Here is a 23866-nt window from a genome sequence, read left to right on the forward strand (position 1 = left end):
AAGTATGTGTGTGTATTTGTAAGAATCTGAATTTATTAAAGAACGTTGGCAACAGAAAGTGCAGAAAAAAAACATTTGGAGAAGAAGGGTTTGTGAGTCTGTCATCTGTGATTGAAGTCATTAATTTGATCCCAATCCAATGTTATCCGATATGTGGTTGCAATGAAAGTCTCACATAAACTTGATTGGAATGCCTGCCATTGAAGTAATTTTGTATAGATCTAGTTTCATCGCCTTATTTCTTGTGGTCTGTTCCCTGCAGAGAGCACGGTCCCTGGAGGGCCCATCGGGGGTCAAACGCGAGTGACCCTGAGGAACGAGCATGTGCAGTACATCGTGACTTGGTAAGCTTCAGATATCACCTATGAAGTGGGTGATCTTGAATTAGAGACACCGTAAATGGTGCTGCAGTCCGCAGAGTTTCCTGCTTGAAAGAAAAGGACAGGATATTCTTTAGTAAGACATAGATTTTAACCTGTGTGGGTATGCATTTTGGTTAAACACAACTTTTTCAAATAGTTTTGAGATTGTTTGTGCAACCATATGTTTAACTTCAGAAATAAAGGTGGATGGAGGGTGTCTTTGTAGTGAAGTCTCTCTGTATATTCGGGGTGAGGTTCTCATCTCAGGTTGTCCAGGTCTTTACATTGCAACAAAGTAGGACTAACAATAACTAAGGAGAGCATTGGACTGAAGTTAAAGATCTTCTGTGAGGGCCAGAACAAACCGACAAGAAGACAAATAATGGGAGCCTGTTATTTCCATGAGTCCTGGTTTGATGGATATAAACAAGGGGCCTTTTTGGGAGGGTTTCATTTATACGCCATAGATTGAGTAGTGGGACGTTCCATGTCTTAGTCCTTGTGTTTTGAAAATCCCTTCCTCCTCCTGACTCTGTGCCTTTTTGGACACAGACATGTTTCTTAACTAGCCACTTCGGCTGGGTTTCATGCTCTTGAGTATCGCAGTCCTCTGCCTCCTGCCAATGAATCTGCTGGAGTGTAGGTGTGCTGTACAAATAGCATTTACCATACCGTTTGACAATTACAGGCCCATAAGTGACATTATGGAAAGATGAGCCTTCGGGCTTTCCAAAAGGGCAACATGTTGGTTGGGAAGTGCATCCTTATAGAGACAGCAAGAGATCCCAGTTCAGACGGCAAAGTGGAATGGAGCTCATGTAAGAGTCTGAGGGGCAGTCCTTGTGTCCCTGTAGGGCTGGAGCCTGCAGTAATTGAGAATATATTTTTTAAGCTGGGATGACATTGTATGCCTTTAAGGAGGACCCAGCGCCTGCCAATGAGCAGGGAAGGAAGGTCTAGCGAAAGGAGTTTAAGAATACAGAGGAAGCGTTGAAGAGGTGCATGTATCACTATGCAAACATTAATGGGAGTAGTTTTCAATCTGAGAATATTCAGACACAGAGTTCAGTTCTAGTGGGGAAGCATTTCATGAGCACACGTCTTCACCAGAAGCCTAAAGATCTCAGGGAGGTGATGCTTTTAAATATGCTATGCCCTCCGGACCTCCTCGTACTTCTCCAGTTCTGTCCCCTTAAAATCTCCTGATGCCATCACCGGAAATAACGTGCTTTCCCTAGAACATATACATTCTCCTGTGATAACAAAATGTGGGAGGCCGGAGGACTACATGTGTGCCCTGGAGAGGAATTGGGCGGCAGGACATGTCTTTCGGCTCACCACCAAATTATGTGGTAAATGGCTTCTACACACAACCTCAAATGTAGAAGGGTAAAGAACCCAATAGTACCATATGGGGGGGTTTATTTTGATTTTTGTTGTTATTGGGGAGGGGCAGCTTTTCGGAGCGTTTCCTTTTAAGACAAAATGTGGAAGGATAGAGGCTCAGCTTACAAGCTTACAAGTAATTGAAGAAGCTGATCTGTTCTCTGTGTTTCAGCGGTGTGTTGCAGAAGACACCGTATCCGTCAGCGAGTGTAAACTTAGATGTTGGTTAGCAAAACTGACTTTTGGGACACTTTGCCCCACGTAAAGTTTCTCCTCTCGTGAGTTATGGCTCCTCCCCACACTCAACAATGCTAATAAATACCCTTTTCCCCTCTGCATACAAACAATATATAATTATCAATAGAGAGTATCCAGTAGCCTGACAAATAGCAATTGAATTGTATGCAAAAAAGTTAGATTACAATTGAAAAGCACTAACAAAAACATGGGTATTGAATAATGGGTGTCCTGTACCTGAAGGGAGACGTCCAGAGGCGGCCTGGGATGACGTCCATTAGGATCACACGGGTGGGGGCATGTGCAAATCATGGGCTCTCCTATGCGATCCCTGTTGCATTCTAGCTCAGTAAAGGAATTTATAGATATATTACATGTACCAAATGTTTTACACCACAATTATGTCATCATTTTGCTTTGCATTTGTGGTGTGTCAGTATGTATAAACGTATGAGTATTACTCACGAAGCAGACTCGATGTTTTGGTTTTGGCACACATTAAATCGAGGGGATGCAAGCGAAAAAAACGGACAAGTTGAGCTGCTTACAATTTCCCCCTGTTCATTGGTGTAATGAACACCCAACTCCGCACTCCAGTTGACAGACAGTCAAACATTTATTTACTTTCCAAGTGCAAATGTGATGGCAGTGCTAAGTCCCAACACGTTTCAGCCTTATTCCTTGAACAAGGCCATTTGAGGCTGAAACGTGTTGTGACTTAGCATTGCCATCACATTTGTACTTAGAAATTAAATAAATAAATGTTGGACTGTTTGTCAGCAGGAGAGCAGGGTTGGTTGTTTCTTACGCCAACTAATAGGTGAACATGTATGAATGTATGTGCTAGTTGTATAAACCTAACCAGGGCAGCGGAGCACTGCTCAGGTCAAAGTGTTCTGAGAGCAGATGTGTAGTGTTACTGCGTTGTGAAGTAGCAATCTTCTTCGTGTTAGTATTTTGATTCAACATGGTCTGCTTGAATGGTCTTCTTTACCTTAAACCTGCCCTTTATTGTGGCTAGAGACAACATCCAACATCTTGGTTGTCTCTGGAAGCAGTGTCATTACTCTTGACCTCAGCCCTTATCCTTGGCCTCCCATCCAGGACGAAGTTGGGCCTATGATTTCCACTCCCTGTGCGCGCCCAAGGCTGCCTTCCCTGTCTTATGTCCTTCCCCAACGGAGCCCAGCACCCCTCCCTATTCCACTGTTCTTCCCAGGGCGTCCCTGTGAGAAGTTGGCCTGATATGTAGTGCTCACTATTCTAGTGATCACTGTGTATCATTCCAAACGACCCTTATTGATGATTGGTTGTAAGTCAACCTTATAGACCAGCTATCCTAGTAGCGTGGATACGAGCAGTCTTAGGCTAAACTCTAGAGGGCGTGTTAAGCCAGCTGTTTACCATCACATATACCCCTTGAACACCAAGTGAAAGGACTCCACACAAGTTGTTATGAAAATAAAAGGATATTTATTTATAACAAGACTACCCTGGCTCTTTATGAGTCAGGGAGCTAAGCACACTACAAAACTCTTAGGAAAATACTTCAGTTGCACAATTTACACAAATGCCCGAGGGGCACGAGAAACCATCTACACTAACAGTGAAATGCGAATGGTTAGAGTCTGGAGGTACTGATTCCGGAGTGTTCCGATCAGTGGGACTAAACGAAAAAGGAACTGGACACTTGTAGAGCGAACCTGCGATGGAGCACCGAGATGCTCGAGTTACCTAGCCCGGAGGCTGCGGCTGCGTGAAGTTCGGCAAGATGTCGGGAGTCCTCGTGTAGTCTCAGGAGCCTGAAAGAAGAAGTTGCTGGCAGGCGACCAGTGACGATGTTCAGAGCGATCCAAGCCTGGATCGGTGGTGAAGGAAACCTGAAAGCAGAGGGGACTCAGTTCTCAACCGCTAGCCAGCGATCGTGTGGGTACCAGGGGGGTACCGGCTGAAGTCACCTCGACCAGGTGAGTGGGTGACGTCGGACTCGGCTGTTCCTCGGACCAGGAGGCGCGGCGGCGACCAGGATGGAGGGCGAGCTGTCCCACGAAGGTGTCTGCTGTCGATGATGCTGGGCCCAGGAAGGGGCAGCGGATCTTGGCAGTGGCAACCCAAGCGGGGGAGTCCCGATGGCGTCGGGAGTGGACCAGGAGGGTCCGTGGTACTCCTCTGTTGAAGGGGAGCAAGAGCCAGTCTGGAGCAACCAGACCGGTGATGCAAATAATCTTGGAGCGTCGTGAAGAGGGCCACAAGCCGGTCGGCAAGTGGTCGGACAACGCTGGGAACAGCAAGAAGCGGAAGGGCCCCCACGCAGATCTCGTGGATGCTGGGGAGACAGACTTCGATGCTGGAGCTGCTCAGGGTTTTAGGGCTTCTCAAACCCTAGGTGCACTCACTCGAGGGTCCCTCGGTGGGCGTGCTAGATAAGCGTCGTGCAGGTTCTGAAGATAGCCGGTCCCGCAGGTCTCGTCACACCTACGACTCTCAGCTGGGCTGATGAGGTAGGTAAAAGGTCAGAGATGGCAGGGAACTCGGGTCTCGTCGAGCTGGGCAGTCTTGATCCGTAGGAGACGTACAGCAAACCGCAAGCGCTTAGGTGGTGCCTGCTGGTGCAGGGTGGCTACTCCTTAGCCACAAGGGAGAGTCTTCAGAAATAGTCAAGAGTTCCTTTCGTGGAAAGTGGTTCGTGATTCGGAGTTATCCGATTATCTGATTATCCAATTTGGGAAGGGGACTCGCTCCTACCTTTATTCTAAGAAAAGGGGCTGGCCCGTGACTAGGTTCTACCTATGGGTGGAGCCAGGAGGGGGGTGGTTACACCCCTATCCTTTGTCCGGCTTCGCGCCAGCTCAGGGGCTGGTGTGCCCCCGCAACTGGTTTGAGCCGGGCTATGCACAGTGAGCACCGGGGTGCCACTTGCAATCACCTTCCTTTCAGCCCTGCCTACCTGGGATACACAAACCCCGTCTGGGATGGTGCTAACACCGCCCTCGACAGGAAACCCTTTGTCCAAGCTCCCCTTGCTGGAAGGTCCCCCAGCAGCAGGAGGTCAGACTTGTGTCTGGTGGCAGCATCCATTTTGTGATGCTGAGGCTTGAGTCAACTTTAACCGGGGTTCAAGGTTACTTCCATGTCGTGTCCCTCTAAAAGGGGGGAATGCTAACCCCGTCGCCAGGACTGGCGAGGGGTTCGTATTCCCATTCGTATGACACCTTACTCGACATGTGTAGGTGATGTGATGCCAAAGTTAGCAAATAACCGCAAGGATTATAATGCATTAAAAGTAGTTGGCCCGCGTCACCATGGAACGGCTATTAGGACTTGGTTCCGCAAGCCGTCGACGGGCTCAGCTCGCGCCAGAGCACCGTCCCACATGATTCCCGGCACTCTGCCTTCAGGATTGATAAGGCCTGCTATAGGAGTGACTGATAGGAATCCATGTGTCCATTTTAGGGTTTAGGTGTAGGAATACTACACCTACAGCAACGGGTGATTACACCACGTGGCCCCAGCTGTCGTGCAGCCAGTTGTGTCAGATTTGGGCGGCCATTCCAGGGGTGGCATAATACATGCTTCAGCCCCTGGTAGGCCCTGGGTACACCGATGCCCTGGATACCTGTGGTATGCTGAGACAGGGACTGACAAGGCGGCCCAGTTCCAATTAGTGGATGCACCTAATGTACATGTGTGTTAATTTCGAGAGAGAACAGCTAGGCTGTGGGTCTGATTGGCAGGCCCACAGCCGGAGAAAGTCGTAAACCAATGAAGCAAAAGCAAAAAATCTGGGTGATCATAGGATTGCAGACCCTACTCTCCTACATGACCCCCCCCCAAACTTTGGGACAATAAGCTAACCTTGACCAGGTGAGTCTTCTTGCTCTAAGTGGAAATACCTGGAGAGCCCATCTGCATTGCCATGATCAGTGCCAGGTCTATGCTCCACTGTGAAGTCCATCCCCTGTAGGGAAATGGACCACCTAAGTAGTTTGGGGTTTTCACCCTTCATTTGATTTAGCCACAAGAGGGGCTTATGGTCGGTCTGAATCTTGAAGTGAGTGCCAAACAAGTATGGCCTCAACTTCTTCAGGGCCCAAACCACAGCAAAGGCCTCCCTCTCAATAGCTGACCAATTCTTCTCTCTGGGGGTCAGCCTCCTGCTAATAAAAGCTATGGGCTGGTCATGACCATCAAAATTCAGTTGCGATAGAACAGCTCCCACACCCAGCTCCGAAGCGTCTGTTTGGACAATGAATGGTTTGGAGTAGTCTGGACTCTTTAGGATAGGTGCTGTGCACATGGCCTGCTTTAGGTCATCGAATGCCTTCTGACAGCTTGCTGTCCACTGAACTTTTTTTGGCATCTTTCTACTTGTCAGGTCGTTTAGCGGGGTCACAATGGATCCATAATTTCTGACAAATTTCCGGTAATAACCAGTCAGGCCCAAGAAAGCTCGAACCTGAGTCTGGGTGGTTGGAGGAGCCCAGTCCTGGATGGCCTGTATTTTGCTCTCCAATGGTTGAACCTGGCCTCCACCTACAAGGTGGCCCAGGTATACAACCTGTGTCTGCCCTATCTGGCACTTGGTGGCCTTGATAGTGAGGCCTGCCTTCTGCAGGGCCTCTAACACTTTCCTCAGGTGGACCAGGTGATCCTCCCAGGTGGAGCTAAAAACAGCGATATCGTCCAGATACGCCGCACAGAAGTCGTCCAACCCAGTGAGAACTCGATTCACCAGCCTTTGGAAGGTGGCAGGTGCATTTTTCAAACCAAAGGGCATTACCACGAACTGATAATGCCCACCCGGGGTAGAAAATGCTGTTTTGGGCTTGGCCTCCTCAGCTAACCTGATTTGCCAATACCCAGCTGTCAGGTCAAACGTACTTAAGTAGTTGGCCGAGGCCAACCGGTCGATAAGTTCGTCTGCTCTTGGTATCGGGTGGGCGTCAGTCTTAGTGACCGCATTGAGGCCTCTGTAGTCCACGCAAAACCTCATCTCTTTCTTACCGCCCTGGGTGTGAGGTTTCGGCACGAGCACTACGGGACTAGCCCAGGGGCTGTCCGAGGGTTCAATGACTCCCAGCTCCAACATTTTCTGCACCTCTGTCTTGATGCAGTCTCTGACATGATCAGGTGGCCGATAGATTTTACTCTTTACGGGCAGACTGTCCCCAGTGTCGACCTCATGGGTACACCACTTGGTCTGACTGGGTGTCAGAGAGAACATATGTCGAAAGGATTGAAGAACCTGTTTACAATCCTCTTGTTGATGTCCAGAGAGGCTGCCGCAAAAGACAACACCATCTACTGATCCATCGTCAGGGTTCTGAGAGAGCAGGTCTGGGAGAGGGTCACTCTCCTCCTCCTGTCCCTCATCTGGGGCCATGAGCAAGCCCATGCCCTCCCTGTCGACATATGTCTTGAGCCTGTTTACATGGAGCACCCTGTGGGGGCTCCGGGGAGTTCCCAGGTCTACCAAGTAGGTGACCTCTCCCTTTTGCTCAATGATCGTGTGGGGCCCCGACCATTTGTCTTTGAGTGCTGCTGGGGCCACTGGCTCCAGCACCCACACCTTCTGTCCAGGCTGGTACACAGTCAGGACAGCCTTTTGGTCGTGCCAAGCTTTCTGTAATTCTTGGCTCGCCTCCAGGTTTTTAGACGCCTTTTCCATGTACTCCGCCATCCGCGAGCGGAGACCGAGCACATAGCCCACAATGTTTGATGCCGGCTTTCTGAGAGGTCTCTCCCATCCTTCCTTTACCAAACAAAGGGGTCCCCTTACAGGATGTCCGAACAGAAGCTCAAAAGGGCTGTAGCCAACCCCCTTCTGCGGGACCTCTCTGTAGGCGAACAAGAGGCAGGGTATCAGGACATCCCATCTCCGCCGAAGCTTTTCAGGTAGTCCGTGAATCATCCCTTTTAGGGTCCTGTTGAATCTCTCAACAAGCCCATTGCATTGTGGGTGATAGGGTGTGGTGAACTTGTAGTTGACACCACATTCCTTCCACATAGCAGTCAGATATCCCGACATGAAGTTTGCACCTCTGTCTGAGACGACCTCCTTAGGGAAGCCCACTCTGGAGAACACTCCAAGTAGGGCCCGTGCCACCACAGGTGCTGTAGTGGTCCTAAGGGGAATAGCTTCAGGATACCTGGTGGCGTGGTCCACCACCACCAGTATAAACTTGTGCCCTGATGCTGTCTGGGGTTCCATTGGTCCGACAATGTCGATCCCCACCCGTTCAAAGGGTACCCCCACCACTGGTAGTGGTATGAGGGGGGCCTTTGTCGTGCCACCTGACTTACCACTGGCTTGGCAAGTGACACAGGAGCGGCAAAACTCCTTCGTATCTTCGGACATGTGGGGCCAGTGAAAGTGTGGAACAATTCTGTCCCAAGTCTTATTCTGGCCTAAGTGACCTGCAAGGGGAATCTCGTGGGCCAAGGTGAGAAGGAAACCTCTCAGAGACAAGGGGATGACCAGCCTCCTGGTCGCACCAGGTTTGGGGTCTCTTGCCTCGGAGTACAGGAGTCCATCGTCCCAGTACACTTTGTGGGTACCTGTGGCGTTCCCTGCAGCCTCAGCAGCGGCCTGCTGTCTGAGGGGTTCAAGTGAGGGGCAGTCTAACTGTGCCTTCCCCAGGTCTTCCCTGGAGGGTCCCCCTGAGCCCAGAAACTCAACCTGACCAGGTTCAAGCTCTTGCGGCTCAGTTTCCCTCAGTTCTTTAAGGTCAGCCTCCTCGGAGACTTGATCCACGACCTGGGGCAAGGGGGAAGGCGAAGCCTTACCCTTACTGCTCCTTTTCTTGGAAGGTGTCTGGTCCGTTCTTCCAGGATCCAGCACCTGTTCAGTGGGGCATCTTTTGGCCCGTGACCTGGTCACAGCAAGGACATGTGCTGGCAAGCCTAACATCTCCATGTGAGTCCTCTGCTCCACTTCTGACCATTGTGACGTTTCCAAATCATTGCCCAACAGACATTCTACAGGGAGGTCTGAACTAACCACAACCTTTTTCGGGCCACTTACCCCTCCCCAGGAGAAATCAACAACTGCCATACTGTGATTGGTAGTGACGTTGCTGGCATTGGTCACTAGGTAACTGGTACCTAGCATGATCTGTCCAGGGTCCACGAAGTTAGGCGTCACCATGGTGACACTGGCACACGTGTCCCTGTAGGCCTGAGCCACTTTTCCATTTATCGAAGGTGTCTGTCTGTATTTGCCCAAAGTATTGGGACTGGCATCAGGGGACATATCCATATCCCCTGTACAGACAAGGACGGCCTGAGTGAGCGTGCCGACTAAGTCGTCACTCCCCTCGGTTCCCAAGGTTAACCCAACTAATGCCTTGGGAGGCGCACTACCACTGCTGACTGTACTAGGGGGCGCAGGTGCCTTAGGGGCTGCAGTGGCAGGAGTTTGCCCTCCTTTCTTGGTGCACTCACTAAACCAGTGAGTCTTACTTTTACAGTATTGGCACCACCTTTTTGACTGGCCTTCTTGAGTCTTCTTCTTCTGTGAAGCCTGACCCCCACCCTCTTTGGTTTGTTGGGGACCTGTCGAAGACTTCTGGTCATTTTGTTCGTTCTTGTTACCCTTTTGGTCTGCTTTCTTCTGACCACCCTGGTTCTGATTCTGGTTCTGCTTGACCCTTGTTCTGACCCATCTGTCTGCCTTCTTTCCCAATTCTTGGGGAGAGGTCAGATCCGAGTCGACAAGGTGCTGATGCAACAATTGGTTTTGACAGTTGTTTAAAATCTGTTCTCGCATGATAAGATTGTACAATCCTGTGTAATCAGTAACCTTGCTACCCAGCAACCAGCCTTCCAAAGCCTTAGTGGCACAATCGACAAAGTCAGCCCAATCCTGAGACTGAATTTTCTGGGTGTCCCGGAACAGCACCCGGTACTGTTCCGTGGTTAAGCCGAACCCATCAATCAGTGTGTTCTTCAGGACTTGGTAGTTGTTAGCATCCTCAGCTCTTGTAGTGAGGAGCTTGTCCCTTCCTTTACCTTCAAAGGAAAGCCACAGTATAGCTGCCCACTGACTTGGGGGGACGCACTGGACAGTGCAGGCCCTCTCCAAGGCAGTTATCCACTTGTGGATGTCGTCCCCTTGTTTAAAGGGGGGCACTATTTTACTCAGGTGTCTAGTGTCTATACCCCTGTCTTTCTCTCTATTGAGAATGCTGCCACCAGTGGGGTCTAACCCACTTAATTTCTGCTCTCGGGCCAAGGCAAGTCTTTCTTTGGCGAGGGCAAGTTCTTCCCGCTCGATCCTCAGATTGACTTCCCTCATCTTCGCTTCATGCTCCCTTCTCTAAGGGGACGTCATTCCTCTCTGAGAAGATGCCTGAGAGACATGTGTATGAACCGATCTGCCAGAGCCTCTGGAGAGAGACCTAGCTCGTCCGTTCCCAAGGTTAAGCCTGCTTGAGCGTGGGCCCGGGGCTCCCCCAGTTCCATTCTCATGCCTGCTTAAGTTGGTCCTTGTAAGCCTGCCGACTACCACTGGACCTTTGTCTGCCTCGTCTCCCGATAACTCGTCCTCGTCCTCCTCCGTGTGGAGGTCGAGGTCTGGGTCACCGAGGGTTCCCTCTAAGGGAGGCATGTTCCCATCTGCACTGGGGGGACCTGGGTTAGAGGACCTCCTAGCATCGTACGCCTCTAAGAGACCTATCAGTATTGCGATGGTAGGGTTAGAACCCTGGTTTAGCTTCCTGGAGGCACACAGTTGTCTCATCTCCTTGAAGCTAAGAGTTGCATATCGTGACACGACCTGTGGAGGGTCACTGACCACTAAGGGAGTCCCTGCAGACTCTCCGTGGACCGACATGCTTTTCTAGTGGGGTGTAAGTGTTGCACCTACCTACACTATGGGTTTACCTACTGATCCCTTGCTAAGAGTTGTAGTCAGGGTGTGCTAAGCCCTGTTACACTACAACAGCCGGCTCAGTAGAACTCGGAGTATTCTAAGTTAAGTTATATGTACCTGGGTACTTATGTGATCTTTCACTGCGATATTCTTAGGATACGTGTGTGGTAAAACAACAGCAAGCTCAAATCCCAACCGCTGCTCACCAATGTGAGAAGTTGGCCTGATATGTAGTGCTCACTATTCTAGTGATCACTGTGTATCATTCCAAACGACCCTTATTGATGATTGGTTGTAAGTCAACCTTATAGACCAGCTATCCTAGTAGCGTGGATACGAGCAGTCTTAGGCTAAACTCTAGAGGGCGTGTTAAGCCAGCTGTTTACCATCACATATACCCCTTGAACACCAAGTGAAAGGACTCCACACAAGTTGTTATGAAAATAAAAGGATATTTATTTATAACAAGACTACCCTGGCTCTTTATGAGTCAGGGAGCTAAGCACACTACAAAACTCTTAGGAAAATACTTCAGTTGCACAATTTACACAAATGCCCGAGGGGCACGAGAAACCATCTACACTAACAGTGAAATGCGAATGGTTAGAGTCTGGAGGTACTGATTCCGGAGTGTTCCGATCAGTGGGACTAAACGAAAAAGGAACTGGACACTTGTAGAGCGAACCTGCGATGGAGCACCGAGATGCTCGAGTTACCTAGCCCGGAGGCTGCGGCTGCGTGAAGTTCGGCAAGATGTCGGGAGTCCTCGTGTAGTCTCAGGAGCCTGAAAGAAGAAGTTGCTGGCAGGCGACCAGTGACGATGTTCAGAGCGATCCAAGCCTGGATCGGTGGTGAAGGAAACCTGAAAGCAGAGGGGACTCAGTTCTCAACCGCTAGCCAGCGATCGTGTGGGTACCAGGGGGGTACCGGCTGAAGTCACCTCGACCAGGTGAGTGGGTGACGTCTGACTCGGCTGTTCCTCGGACCAGGAGGCGCGGCGGCGACCAGGATGGAGGGCGAGCTGTCCCACGAAGGTGTCTGCTGTCGATGATGCTGGGCCCAGGAAGGGGCAGCGGATCTTGGCAGTGGCAACCCAAGCGGGGGAGTCCCGATGGCGTCGGGAGTGGACCAGGAGGGTCCGTGGTACTCCTCTGTTGAAGGGGAGCAAGAGCCAGTCTGGAGCAACCAGACCGGTGATGCAAATAATCTTGGAGCGTCGTGAAGAGGGCCACAAGCCGGTCGGCAAGTGGTCGGACAACGCTGGGAACAGCAAGAAGCGGAAGGGCCCCCACGCAGATCTCGTGGATGCTGGGGAGACAGACTTCGATGCTGGAGCTGCTCAGGGTTTTAGGGCTTCTCAAACCCTAGGTGCACTCACTCGAGGGTCCCTCGGTGGGCGTGCTAGATAAGCGTCGTGCAGGTTCTGAAGATAGCCGGTCCCGCAGGTCTCGTCACACCTACGACTCTCAGCTGGGCTGATGAGGTAGGTAAAAGGTCAGAGATGGCAGGGAACTCGGGTCTCGTCGAGCTGGGCAGTCTTGATCCGTAGGAGACGTACAGCAAACCGCAAGCGCTTAGGTGGTGCCTGCTGGTGCCTGCTGGTGCAGGGTGGCTACTCCTTAGCCACAAGGGAGAGTCTTCAGAAATAGTCAAGAGTTCCTTTCGTGGAAAGTGGTTCGTGATTCGGAGTTATCCGATTATCTGATTATCCAATTTGGGAAGGGGACTCGCTCCTACCTTTATTCTAAGAAAAGGGGCTGGCCCGTGACTAGGTTCTACCTATGGGTGGAGCCAGGAGGGGGGTGGTTACACCCCTATCCTTTGTCCGGCTTCGCGCCAGCTCAGGGGCTGGTGTGCCCCCGCAACTGGTTTGAGCCGGGCTATGCACAGTGAGCACCGGGGTGCCACTTGCAATCACCTTCCTTTCAGCCCTGCCTACCTGGGATACACAAACCCCGTCTGGGATGGTGCTAACACCGCCCTCGACAGGAAACCCTTTGTCCAAGCTCCCCTTGCTGGAAGGTCCCCCAGCAGCAGGAGGTCAGACTTGTGTCTGGTGGCAGCATCCATTTTGTGATGCTGAGGCTTGAGTCAACTTTAACCGGGGTTCAAGGTTACTTCCAACCATGTCGTGTCCCTCTAAAAGGGGGGAATGCTAACCCCGTCGCCAGGACTGGCGAGGGGTTCGTATTCCCATTCGTATGACACCTTACTCGACATGTGTAGGTGATGTGATGCCAAAGTTAGCAAATAACCGCAAGGATTATAATGCATTAAAAGTAGTTGGCCCGCGTCACCATGGAACGGCTATTAGGACTTGGTTCCGCAAGCCGTCGACGGGCTCAGCTCGCGCCAGAGCACCGTCCCACATGATTCCCGGCACTCTGCCTTCAGGATTGATAAGGCCTGCTATAGGAGTGACTGATAGGAATCCATGTGTCCATTTTAGGGTTTAGGTGTAGGAATACTACACCTACAGCAACGGGTGATTACACCACGTGGCCCCAGCTGTCGTGCAGCCAGTTGTGTCAGATTTGGGCGGCCATTCCAGGGGTGGCATAATACATGCTTCAGCCCCTGGTAGGCCCTGGGTACACCGATGCCCTGGATACCTGTGGTATGCTGAGACAGGGACTGACAAGGCGGCCCAGTTCCAATTAGTGGATGCACCTAATGTACATGTGTGTTAATTTCGAGAGAGAACAGCTAGGCTGTGGGTCTGATTGGCAGGCCCACAGCCGGAGAAAGTCGTAAACCAATGAAGCAAAAGCAAAAAATCTGGGTGATCATAGGATTGCAGACCCTACTCTCCTACATGACCCCCCCCCAAACTTTGGGACAATAAGCTAACCTTGACCAGGTGAGTCTTCTTGCTCTAAGTGGAAATACCTGGAGAGCCCATCTGCATTGCCATGATCAGTGCCAGGTCTATGCTCCACTGTGAAGTCCATCCCCTGTAGGGAAATGGACCACCTAAGTAGTTTGGGGTTTTCACCCTTCATTTGATTTAGCCACAAGAGGGGCTTATGGTCGGTCTGAATCTTGAAGTGAGTGCCAAACAAGTATGGCCTCAACTTCTTCAGGGCCCAAACCACAGCAAAGGCCTCCCTCTCAATAGCTGACCAATTCTTCTCTCTGGGGGTCAGCCTCCTGCTAATAAAAGCTATGGGCTGGTCATGACCATCAAAATTCAGTTGCGATAGAACAGCTCCCACACCCAGCTCCGAAGCGTCTGTTTGGACAATGAATGGTTTGGAGTAGTCTGGACTCTTTAGGATAGGTGCTGTGCACATGGCCTGCTTTAGGTCATCGAATGCCTTCTGACAGCTTGCTGTCCACGGAACTTTTTTTGGCATCTTTCTACTTGTCAGGTCGTTTAGCGGGGTCACAATGGATCCATAATTTCTGACAAATTTCCGGTAATAACCAGTCAGGCCCAAGAAAGCTCGAACCTGAGTCTGGGTGGTTGGAGGAGCCCAGTCCTGGATGGCCTGTATTTTGCTCTCCAATGGTTGAACCTGGCCTCCACCTACAAGGTGGCCCAGGTATACAACCTGTGTCTGCCCTATCTGGCACTTGGTGGCCTTGATAGTGAGGCCTGCCTTCTGCAGGGCCTCTAACACTTTCCTCAGGTGGACCAGGTGATCCTCCCAGGTGGAGCTAAAAACAGCGATATCGTCCAGATACGCCGCACAGAAGTCGTCCAACCCAGTGAGAACTCGATTCACCAGCCTTTGGAAGGTGGCAGGTGCATTTTTCAAACCAAAGGGCATTACCACGAACTGATAATGCCCACCCGGGGTAGAAAATGCTGTTTTGGGCTTGGCCTCCTCAGCTAACCTGATTTGCCAATACCCAGCTGTCAGGTCAAACGTACTTAAGTAGTTGGCCGAGGCCAACCGGTCGATAAGTTCGTCTGCTCTTGGTATCGGGTGGGCGTCAGTCTTAGTGACCGCATTGAGGCCTCTGTAGTCCACGCAAAACCTCATCTCTTTCTTACCGCCCTGGGTGTGAGGTTTCGGCACGAGCACTACGGGACTAGCCCAGGGGCTGTCCGAGGGTTCAATGACTCCCAGCTCCAACATTTTCTGCACCTCTGTCTTGATGCAGTCTCTGACATGATCAGGTGGCCGATAGATTTTACTCTTTACGGGCAGACTGTCCCCAGTGTCGACCTCATGGGTACACCACTTGGTCTGACTGGGTGTCAGAGAGAACATATGTCGAAAGGATTGAAGAACCTGTTTACAATCCTCTTGTTGATGTCCAGAGAGGCTGCCGCAAAAGACAACACCATCTACTGATCCATCGTCAGGGTTCTGAGAGAGCAGGTCTGGGAGAGGGTCACTCTCCTCCTCCTGTCCCTCATCTGTGGCCATGAGCAAGCCCATGCCCTCCCTGTCGACATATGTCTTGAGCCTGTTTACATGGAGCACCCTGTGGGGGCTCCGGGGAGTTCCCAGGTCTACCAAGTAGGTGACCTCTCCCTTTTGCTCAATGATCGTGTGGGGCCCCGACCATTTGTCTTTGAGTGCTGCTGGGGCCACTGGCTCCAGCACCCACACCTTCTGTCCAGGCTGGTACACAGTCAGGACAGCCTTTTGGTCGTGCCAAGCTTTCTGTAATTCTTGGCTCGCCTCCAGGTTTTTAGACGCCTTTTCCATGTACTCCGCCATCCGCGAGCGGAGACCGAGCACATAGTCCACAATGTTTGATGCCGGCTTTCTGAGAGGTCTCTCCCATCCTTCCTTTACCAAACAAAGGGGTCCCCTTACAGGATGTCCGAACAGAAGCTCAAAAGGGCTGTAGCCAACCCCCTTCTGCGGGACCTCTCTGTAGGCGAACAAGAGGCAGGGTATCAGGACATCCCATCTCCGCCGAAGCTTTTCAGGTAGTCCGTGAATCATCCCTTTTAGGGTCCTGTTGAATCTCTCAACAAGCCCATTGCATTGTGGGTGATAGGGTGTGGTGAACTTGTAGTTGACACCACATTCCTTCCACATAGCAGTCAGATATCCCGACATGAAGTTTGCACCTCTGTCTGAGACGACCTCCTTAGGGAAGCCCACTCTGGAGAACACTCCAAGTAGGGCCCGTGCCACCACAGGTGCTGTAGTGGTCCTAAGGGGAATAGCTTCAGGATACCTGGTGGCGTGGTCCACCACCACCAGTATAAACTTGTGCCCTGATGCTGTCTGGGGTTCCATTGGTCCGACAATGTCGATCCCCACCCGTTCAAAGGGTACCCCCACCACTGGTAGTGGTATGAGGGGGGCCTTTGTCGTGCCACCTGACTTACCACTGGCTTGGCAAGTGACACAGGAGCGGCAAAACTCCTTCGTATCTTCGGACATGTGGGGCCAGTGAAAGTGTGGAACAATTCTGTCCCAAGTCTTATTCTGGCCTAAGTGACCTGCAAGGGGAATCTCGTGGGCCAAGGTGAGAAGGAAACCTCTCAGAGACAAGGGGATGACCAGCCTCCTGGTCGCACCAGGTTTGGGGTCTCTTGCCTCGGAGTACAGGAGTCCATCGTCCCAGTACACTTTGTGGGTACCTGTGGCGTTCCCTGCAGCCTCAGCAGCGGCCTGCTGTCTGAGGGGTTCAAGTGAGGGGCAGTCTAACTGTGCCTTCCCCAGGTCTTCCCTGGAGGGTCCCCCTGAGCCCAGAAACTCAACCTGACCAGGTTCAAGCTCTTGCGGCTCAGTTTCCCTCAGTTCTTTAAGGTCAGCCTCCTCGGAGACTTGATCCACGACCTGGGGCAAGGGGGAAGGCGAAGCCTTACCCTTACTGCTCCTTTTCTTGGAAGGTGTCTGGTCCGTTCTTCCAGGATCCAGCACCTGTTCAGTGGGGCATCTTTTGGCCCGTGACCTGGTCACAGCAAGGACATGTGCTGGCAAGCCTAACATCTCCATGTGAGTCCTCTGCTCCACTTCTGACCATTGTGACGTTTCCAAATCATTGCCCAACAGACATTCTACAGGGAGGTCTGAACTAACCACAACCTTGTTCGGGCCACTTACCCCTCCCCAGGAGAAATCAACAACTGCCATACTGTGATTGGTAGTGACGTTGCTGGCATTGGTCACTAGGTAACTGGTACCTAGCATGATCTGTCCAGGGTCCACGAAGTTAGGCGTCACCATGGTGACACTGGCACACGTGTCCCTGTAGGCCTGAGCCACTTTTCCATTTATCGAAGGTGTCTGTCTGTATTTGCCCAAAGTATTGGGACTGGCATCAGGGGACATATCCATATCCCCTGTACAGACAAGGACGGCCTGAGTGAGCGTGCCGACTAAGTCGTCACTCCCCTCGGTTCCCAAGGTTAACCCAACTAATGCCTTGGGAGGCGCACTACCACTGCTGACTGTACTAGGGGGCGCAGGTGCCTTAGGGGCTGCAGTGGCAGGAGTTTGCCCTCCTTTCTTGGTGCACTCACTAAACCAGTGAGTCTTACTTTTACAGTATTGGCACCACCTTTTTGACTGGCCTTCTTGAGTCTTCTTCTTCTGTGAAGCCTGACCCCCACCCTCTTTGGTTTGTTGGGGACCTGTCGAAGACTTCTGGTCATTTTGTTCGTTCTTGTTACCCTTTTGGTCTGCTTTCTTCTGACCACCCTGGTTCTGATTCTGGTTCTGCTTGACCCTTGTTCTGACCCATCTGTCTGCCTTCTTTCCCAATTCTTGGGGAGAGGTCAGATCCGAGTCGACAAGGTGCTGATGCAACAATTGGTTTTGACAGTTGTTTAAAATCTGTTCTCGCATGATAAGATTGTACAATCCTGTGTAATCAGTAACCTTGCTACCCAGCAACCAGCCTTCCAAAGCCTTAGTGGCACAATCGACAAAGTCAGCCCAATCCTGAGACTGAATTTTCTGGGTGTCCCGGAACAGCACCCGGTACTGTTCCGTGGTTAAGCCGAACCCATCAATCAGTGTGTTCTTCAGGACTTGGTAGTTGTTAGCATCCTCAGCTCTTGTAGTGAGGAGCTTGTCCCTTCCTTTACCTTCAAAGGAAAGCCACAGTATAGCTGCCCACTGACTTGGGGGGACGCACTGGACAGTGCAGGCCCTCTCCAAGGCAGTTATCCACTTGTGGATGTCGTCCCCTTGTTTAAAGGGGGGCACTATTTTACTCAGGTGTCTAGTGTCTATACCCCTGTCTTTCTCTCTATTGAGAATGCTGCCACCAGTGGGGTCTAACCCACTTAATTTCTGCTCTCGGGCCAAGGCAAGTCTTTCTTTGGCGAGGGCAAGTTCTTCCCGCTCGATCCTCAGATTGACTTCCCTCATCTTCGCTTCATGCTCCCTTCTCTGAGGGGACGTCATTCCTCTCTGAGAAGATGCCTGAGAGACATGTGTATGAACCGATCTGCCAGAGCCTCTGGAGAGAGACCTAGCTCGTCCGTTCCCAAGGTTAAGCCTGCTTGAGCGTGGGCCCGGGGCTCCCCCAGTTCCATTCTCATGCCTGCTTAAGTTGGTCCTTGTAAGCCTGCCGACTACCACTGGACCTTTGTCTGCCTCGTCTCCCGATAACTCGTCCTCGTCCTCCTCCGTGTGGAGGTCGAGGTCTGGGTCACCGAGGGTTCCCTCTAAGGGAGGCATGTTCCCATCTGCACTGGGGGGACCTGGGTTAGAGGACCTCCTAGCATCGTACGCCTCTAAGAGACCTATCAGTATTGCGATGGTAGGGTTAGAACCCTGGTTTAGCTTCCTGGAGGCACACAGTTGTCTCATCTCCTTGAAGCTAAGAGTTGCATATCGTGACACGACCTGTGGAGGGTCACTGACCACTAAGGGAGTCCCTGCAGACTCTCCGTGGACCGACATGCTTTTCTAGTGGGGTGTAAGTGTTGCACCTACCTACACTATGGGTTTACCTACTGATCCCTTGCTAAGAGTTGTAGTCAGGGTGTGCTAAGCCCTGTTACACTACAACAGCCGGCTCAGTAGAACTCGGAGTATTCTAAGTTAAGTTATATGTACCTGGGTACTTATGTGATCTTTCACTGCGATATTCTTAGGATACGTGTGTGGTAAAACAACAGCAAGCTCAAATCCCAACCGCTGCTCACCAATGTGAGAAGTTGGCCTGATATGTAGTGCTCACTATTCTAGTGATCACTGTGTATCATTCCAAACGACCCTTATTGATGATTGGTTGTAAGTCAACCTTATAGACCAGCTATCCTAGTAGCGTGGATACGAGCAGTCTTAGGCTAAACTCTAGAGGGCGTGTTAAGCCAGCTGTTTACCATCACATATACCCCTTGAACACCAAGTGAAAGGACTCCACACAAGTTGTTATGAAAATAAAAGGATATTTATTTATAACAAGACTACCCTGGCTCTTTATGAGTCAGGGAGCTAAGCACACTACAAAACTCTTAGGAAAATACTTCAGTTGCACAATTTACACAAATGCCCGAGGGGCACGAGAAACCATCTACACTAACAGTGAAATGCGAATGGTTAGAGTCTGGAGGTACTGATTCCGGAGTGTTCCGATCAGTGGGACTAAACGAAAAAGGAACTGGACACTTGTAGAGCGAACCTGCGATGGAGCACCGAGATGCTCGAGTTACCTAGCCCGGAGGCTGCGGCTGCGTGAAGTTCGGCAAGATGTCGGGAGTCCTCGTGTAGTCTCAGGAGCCTGAAAGAAGAAGTTGCTGGCAGGCGACCAGTGACGATGTTCAGAGCGATCCAAGCCTGGATCGGTGGTGAAGGAAACCTGAAAGCAGAGGGGACTCAGTTCTCAACCGCTAGCCAGCGATCGTGTGGGTACCAGGGGGGTACCGGCTGAAGTCACCTCGACCAGGTGAGTGGGTGACGTCTGACTCGGCTGTTCCTCGGACCAGGAGGCGCGGCGGCGACCAGGATGGAGGGCGAGCTGTCCCACGAAGGTGTCTGCTGTCGATGATGCTGGGCCCAGGAAGGGGCAGCGGATCTTGGCAGTGGCAACCCAAGCGGGGGAGTCCCGATGGCGTCGGGAGTGGACCAGGAGGGTCCGTGGTACTCCTCTGTTGAAGGGGAGCAAGAGCCAGTCTGGAGCAACCAGACCGGTGATGCAAATAATCTTGAAGCGTCGTGAAGAGGGCCACAAGCCGGTCGGCAAGTGGTCGGACAACGCTGGGAACAGCAAGAAGCGGAAGGGCCCCCACGCAGATCTCGTGGATGCTGGGGAGACAGACTTCGATGCTGGAGCTGCTCAGGGTTTTAGGGCTTCTCAAACCCTAGGTGCACTCACTCGAGGGTCCCTCGGTGGGCGTGCTAGATAAGCGTCGTGCAGGTTCTGAAGATAGCCGGTCCCGCAGGTCTCGTCACACCTACGACTCTCAGCTGGGCTGATGAGGTAGGTAAAAGGTCAGAGATGGCAGGGAACTCGGGTCTCGTCGAGCTGGGCAGTCTTGATCCGTAGGAGACGTACAGCAAACCGCAAGCGCTTAGGTGGTGCCTGCTGGTGCAGGGTGGCTACTCCTTAGCCACAAGGGAGAGTCTTCAGAAATAGTCAAGAGTTCCTTTCGTGGAAAGTGGTTCGTGATTCGGAGTTATCCGATTATCTGATTATCCAATTTGGGAAGGGGACTCGCTCCTACCTTTATTCTAAGAAAAGGGGCTGGCCCGTGACTAGGTTCTACCTATGGGTGGAGCCAGGAGGGGGGTGGTTACACCCCTATCCTTTGTCCGGCTTCGCGCCAGCTCAGGGGCTGGTGTGCCCCCGCAACTGGTTTGAGCCGGGCTATGCACAGTGAGCACCGGGGTGCCACTTGCAATCACCTTCCTTTCAGCCCTGCCTACCTGGGATACACAAACCCCGTCTGGGATGGTGCTAACACCGCCCTCGACAGGAAACCCTTTGTCCAAGCTCCCCTTGCTGGAAGGTCCCCCAGCAGCAGGAGGTCAGACTTGTGTCTGGTGGCAGCATCCATTTTGTGATGCTGAGGCTTGAGTCAACTTTAACCGGGGTTCAAGGTTACTTCCATGTCGTGTCCCTCTAAAAGGGGGGAATGCTAACCCCGTCGCCAGGACTGGCGAGGGGTTCGTATTCCCATTCGTATGACACCTTACTCGACATGTGTAGGTGATGTGATGCCAAAGTTAGCAAATAACCGCAAGGATTATAATGCATTAAAAGTAGTTGGCCCGCGTCACCATGGAACGGCTATTAGGACTTGGTTCCGCAAGCCGTCGACGGGCTCAGCTCGCGCCAGAGCACCGTCCCACATGATTCCCGGCACTCTGCCTTCAGGATTGATAAGGCCTGCTATAGGAGTGACTGATAGGAATCCATGTGTCCATTTTAGGGTTTAGGTGTAGGAATACTACACCTACAGCAACGGGTGATTACACCACGTGGCCCCAGCTGTCGTGCAGCCAGTTGTGTCAGATTTGGGCGGCCATTCCAGGGGTGGCATAATACATGCTTCAGCCCCTGGTAGGCCCTGGGTACACCGATGCCCTGGATACCTGTGGTATGCTGAGACAGGGACTGACAAGGCGGCCCAGTTCCAATTAGTGGATGCACCTAATGTACATGTGTGTTAATTTCGAGAGAGAACAGCTAGGCTGTGGGTCTGATTGGCAGGCCCACAGCCGGAGAAAGTCGTAAACCAATGAAGCAAAAGCAAAAAATCTGGGTGATCATAGGATTGCAGACCCTACTCTCCTACAGTCCCATCCTAGAGTCTAGGTATATGACAGAATGGTTAAGGGGTGACTTCATGTGGCTTCTTCCCAGTTTTTAAGGTCCAGAACTCCACACATGTTTCACTCCTCTAACATCCACAACCCTGCTCTATTCATTAGCTTAAATGCTTTGCTATTGCAGAATCACTAGTTGAACCCATTTTCTTTGGGTTTGTTTTTAAAACACTGTCTACACCAGAGGGTTTTGCAAGCACCTTTTATTGATGAACTGCTCAGTCCTTCTACCACAGCTCTATGTAGCGCCATTCCTGTGATCTACATGGCAGTGCAGGTGGCTTGTAGTCTACAGAGATTTGATCGTATCTTAGTTGCTTGCTGCTTGCTCCTGCTCTAGCAGTGCATTCACTGTTTCTGGTACCAAAGGGTTTCTGTCACTCTGGCCCCACGCTGCTCTCTCTTTTGCCTCATGTTCCTTCTAGAACCCTGTACTTCTGCTCACTTGCCTTTCTCAGCATTCTGTGTTAGAAACAAGTAGCATTGTGGCAGCCTCTCCTTTGAGATCTTTGGCCCCAAACTGTACAATGCTCTTCCATTGGATCGACACTTTAACTTGAACTCTGCTCATTCTAGGGAAAATAACATAAAACTCATCTGTTCTGCTAACTTTGCTTTTAGCTGTTTCTGTCTCGCTGTCCATCTGTGTTTTTGCCTGTTGATTATCCTAGCGCCATGATGCCCTTTGGTGAATGCTGCACCGTATGAATAAATAACTCTGACCCATGGCCTTCCTGAATGTCCTGCGGCACTCAACTCTATTACAACTGGTTGTATGATGTTTGGCACTCTGTTATTCCTGGGTGAAACCCACTTAGCATGCCTTGGTTGTTTAACTGTGCCTCCATATTTTGGGCTTCTGGCACTCTGGTGTACACTTTTGCAAGTATTCTGTGGTTGTTTATTACTGTCTCCAGGGGTTAATCTGCTCTTGCTTCAGGATGGACCACATATCCTTCTCTGATGGCTTAACAGTTCATTTGTCACTCATGTGCAAATCCATATTGTATATTACTTGTGGGTCCACTGATTCACATGCATGGGGGCTTCTTTTGTACAAAACAGACCACCCAAAGGGAGTAACTATCCGCATGTGTGACTGCTTCGATTTTCACACTTCATACTTTAAGCACAGCGACGCTGCAACACCGTTTTAAGCACATCTCTGAACCTTACACTCATCACCCAGCACTTTTTACATAAGTAAAACTACAACCAACACCTTTTGTAGTTATACCCTGCAACAGGGTGTTGAGAAGCTGATGTAAATCCAAACTTTAGCCAGCCCCTTGAGGACGCTGCATACATTATACAGTACAAGCACAAAACATGTTTAGTTACAAGTTACCTGGTGATGACAACTCATTTTTCAGTGGCAGAACTGATGATTGGTAAAATATAAATCATATGAGAAGTGGTTTCTACTTTAAATTGAACATTACTCTTCTTTTCCACTGAGTGTCCCCTTTGGTCTTGCAGGTATGGACTGTGTGCGGCAACGTCATACCTTTGGTGCAAGAAGTTCCTCATGAAGTTACCAGTGTAGAAGATGGAAGCCAGCTCCTAGAGTAGACAAGTAGACGGACACTTGCGCTTGGAGATAAGTGGGGAAGGTGTACCCACTTCTCATCTGCTACATTTGGATTCAGTTAAGATGAAGTGCACCCAGGACAATGGGAAACCTCATGTGCAATTAATATTGCCACCCTCCCCGACACAAGTGCCCAAGTGGTTTTCAGCACTCCAGAGATCTACAATATTGTCAAGATTGGCTACTACATTCGAACTTTGCAATGAAGATATACACCGGTTAAATAATTTCAGAACTTGAGTGTGCGTGAAGAGAATTAACTGAATGTTGAAAATAGCTTCTGGGCTAATTTCACTTTGTAAATCAGTTTCTGGTGTCTTTTGGGATTCATGGATGAAGCACAGCGTGAGCAGTTTTTATTACAAATAAATAAGGAACTACTGAAGTGATGATATCTGCATTCATGATGTATTTAACAATTGCATCAAGGAAAGTAGAGTGGAAATCTGGTTGCATAGTTTTCAAAATCATTTTCAGATGGCTAGAACTTTACTTTCCCATCACGTCACCATTGCCACAATTGTGCAGGCTTAGGACAAGTGGACAGAGTGTGAGAATCTTGGTGCATGTTATGTTATTGTCATTGCAGCACCTTCAGTAGTCTGTGAGTGACTTTCCAAATTGTTCCAAGGTTTCCATGTCATTCCGTAATCTTATTTGACTTGTCAAGGTGTGCTGTGGTTGTGTTGTCTATGTAGATGCTGCCGCTGATTTTGAG

General features: G+C 50.8%; 1 protein-coding gene across 2 annotated transcripts in view; it reads left to right on the forward strand.

The window, feature by feature from the left end:
• The window catches only part of SURF1 (SURF1 cytochrome c oxidase assembly factor), a 68106-nt gene extending 44569 nt beyond the window's left edge, over positions 1–23537 (forward strand). For both annotated transcript variants that reach the window (XM_085613870.1, XM_085613872.1), the window contains exons 9-10: positions 263–344; positions 23037–23537. In XM_085613870.1, the coding sequence (XP_085469996.1) occupies positions 263–344; positions 23037–23103 (149 nt within the window). In that variant the 3' untranslated portion in view covers positions 23104–23537. The remainder of the gene's footprint in view (positions 1–262; positions 345–23036) is intronic.
• Positions 23538–23866: the final 329 nt, after the last annotated feature.

Source organism: Triturus cristatus, chromosome 1_2 (genome assembly GCF_964204655.1).
Source record: "Triturus cristatus chromosome 1_2, aTriCri1.1, whole genome shotgun sequence".
In the NCBI taxonomy this organism is placed as follows: domain Eukaryota; kingdom Metazoa; phylum Chordata; class Amphibia; order Caudata; family Salamandridae; genus Triturus; species Triturus cristatus.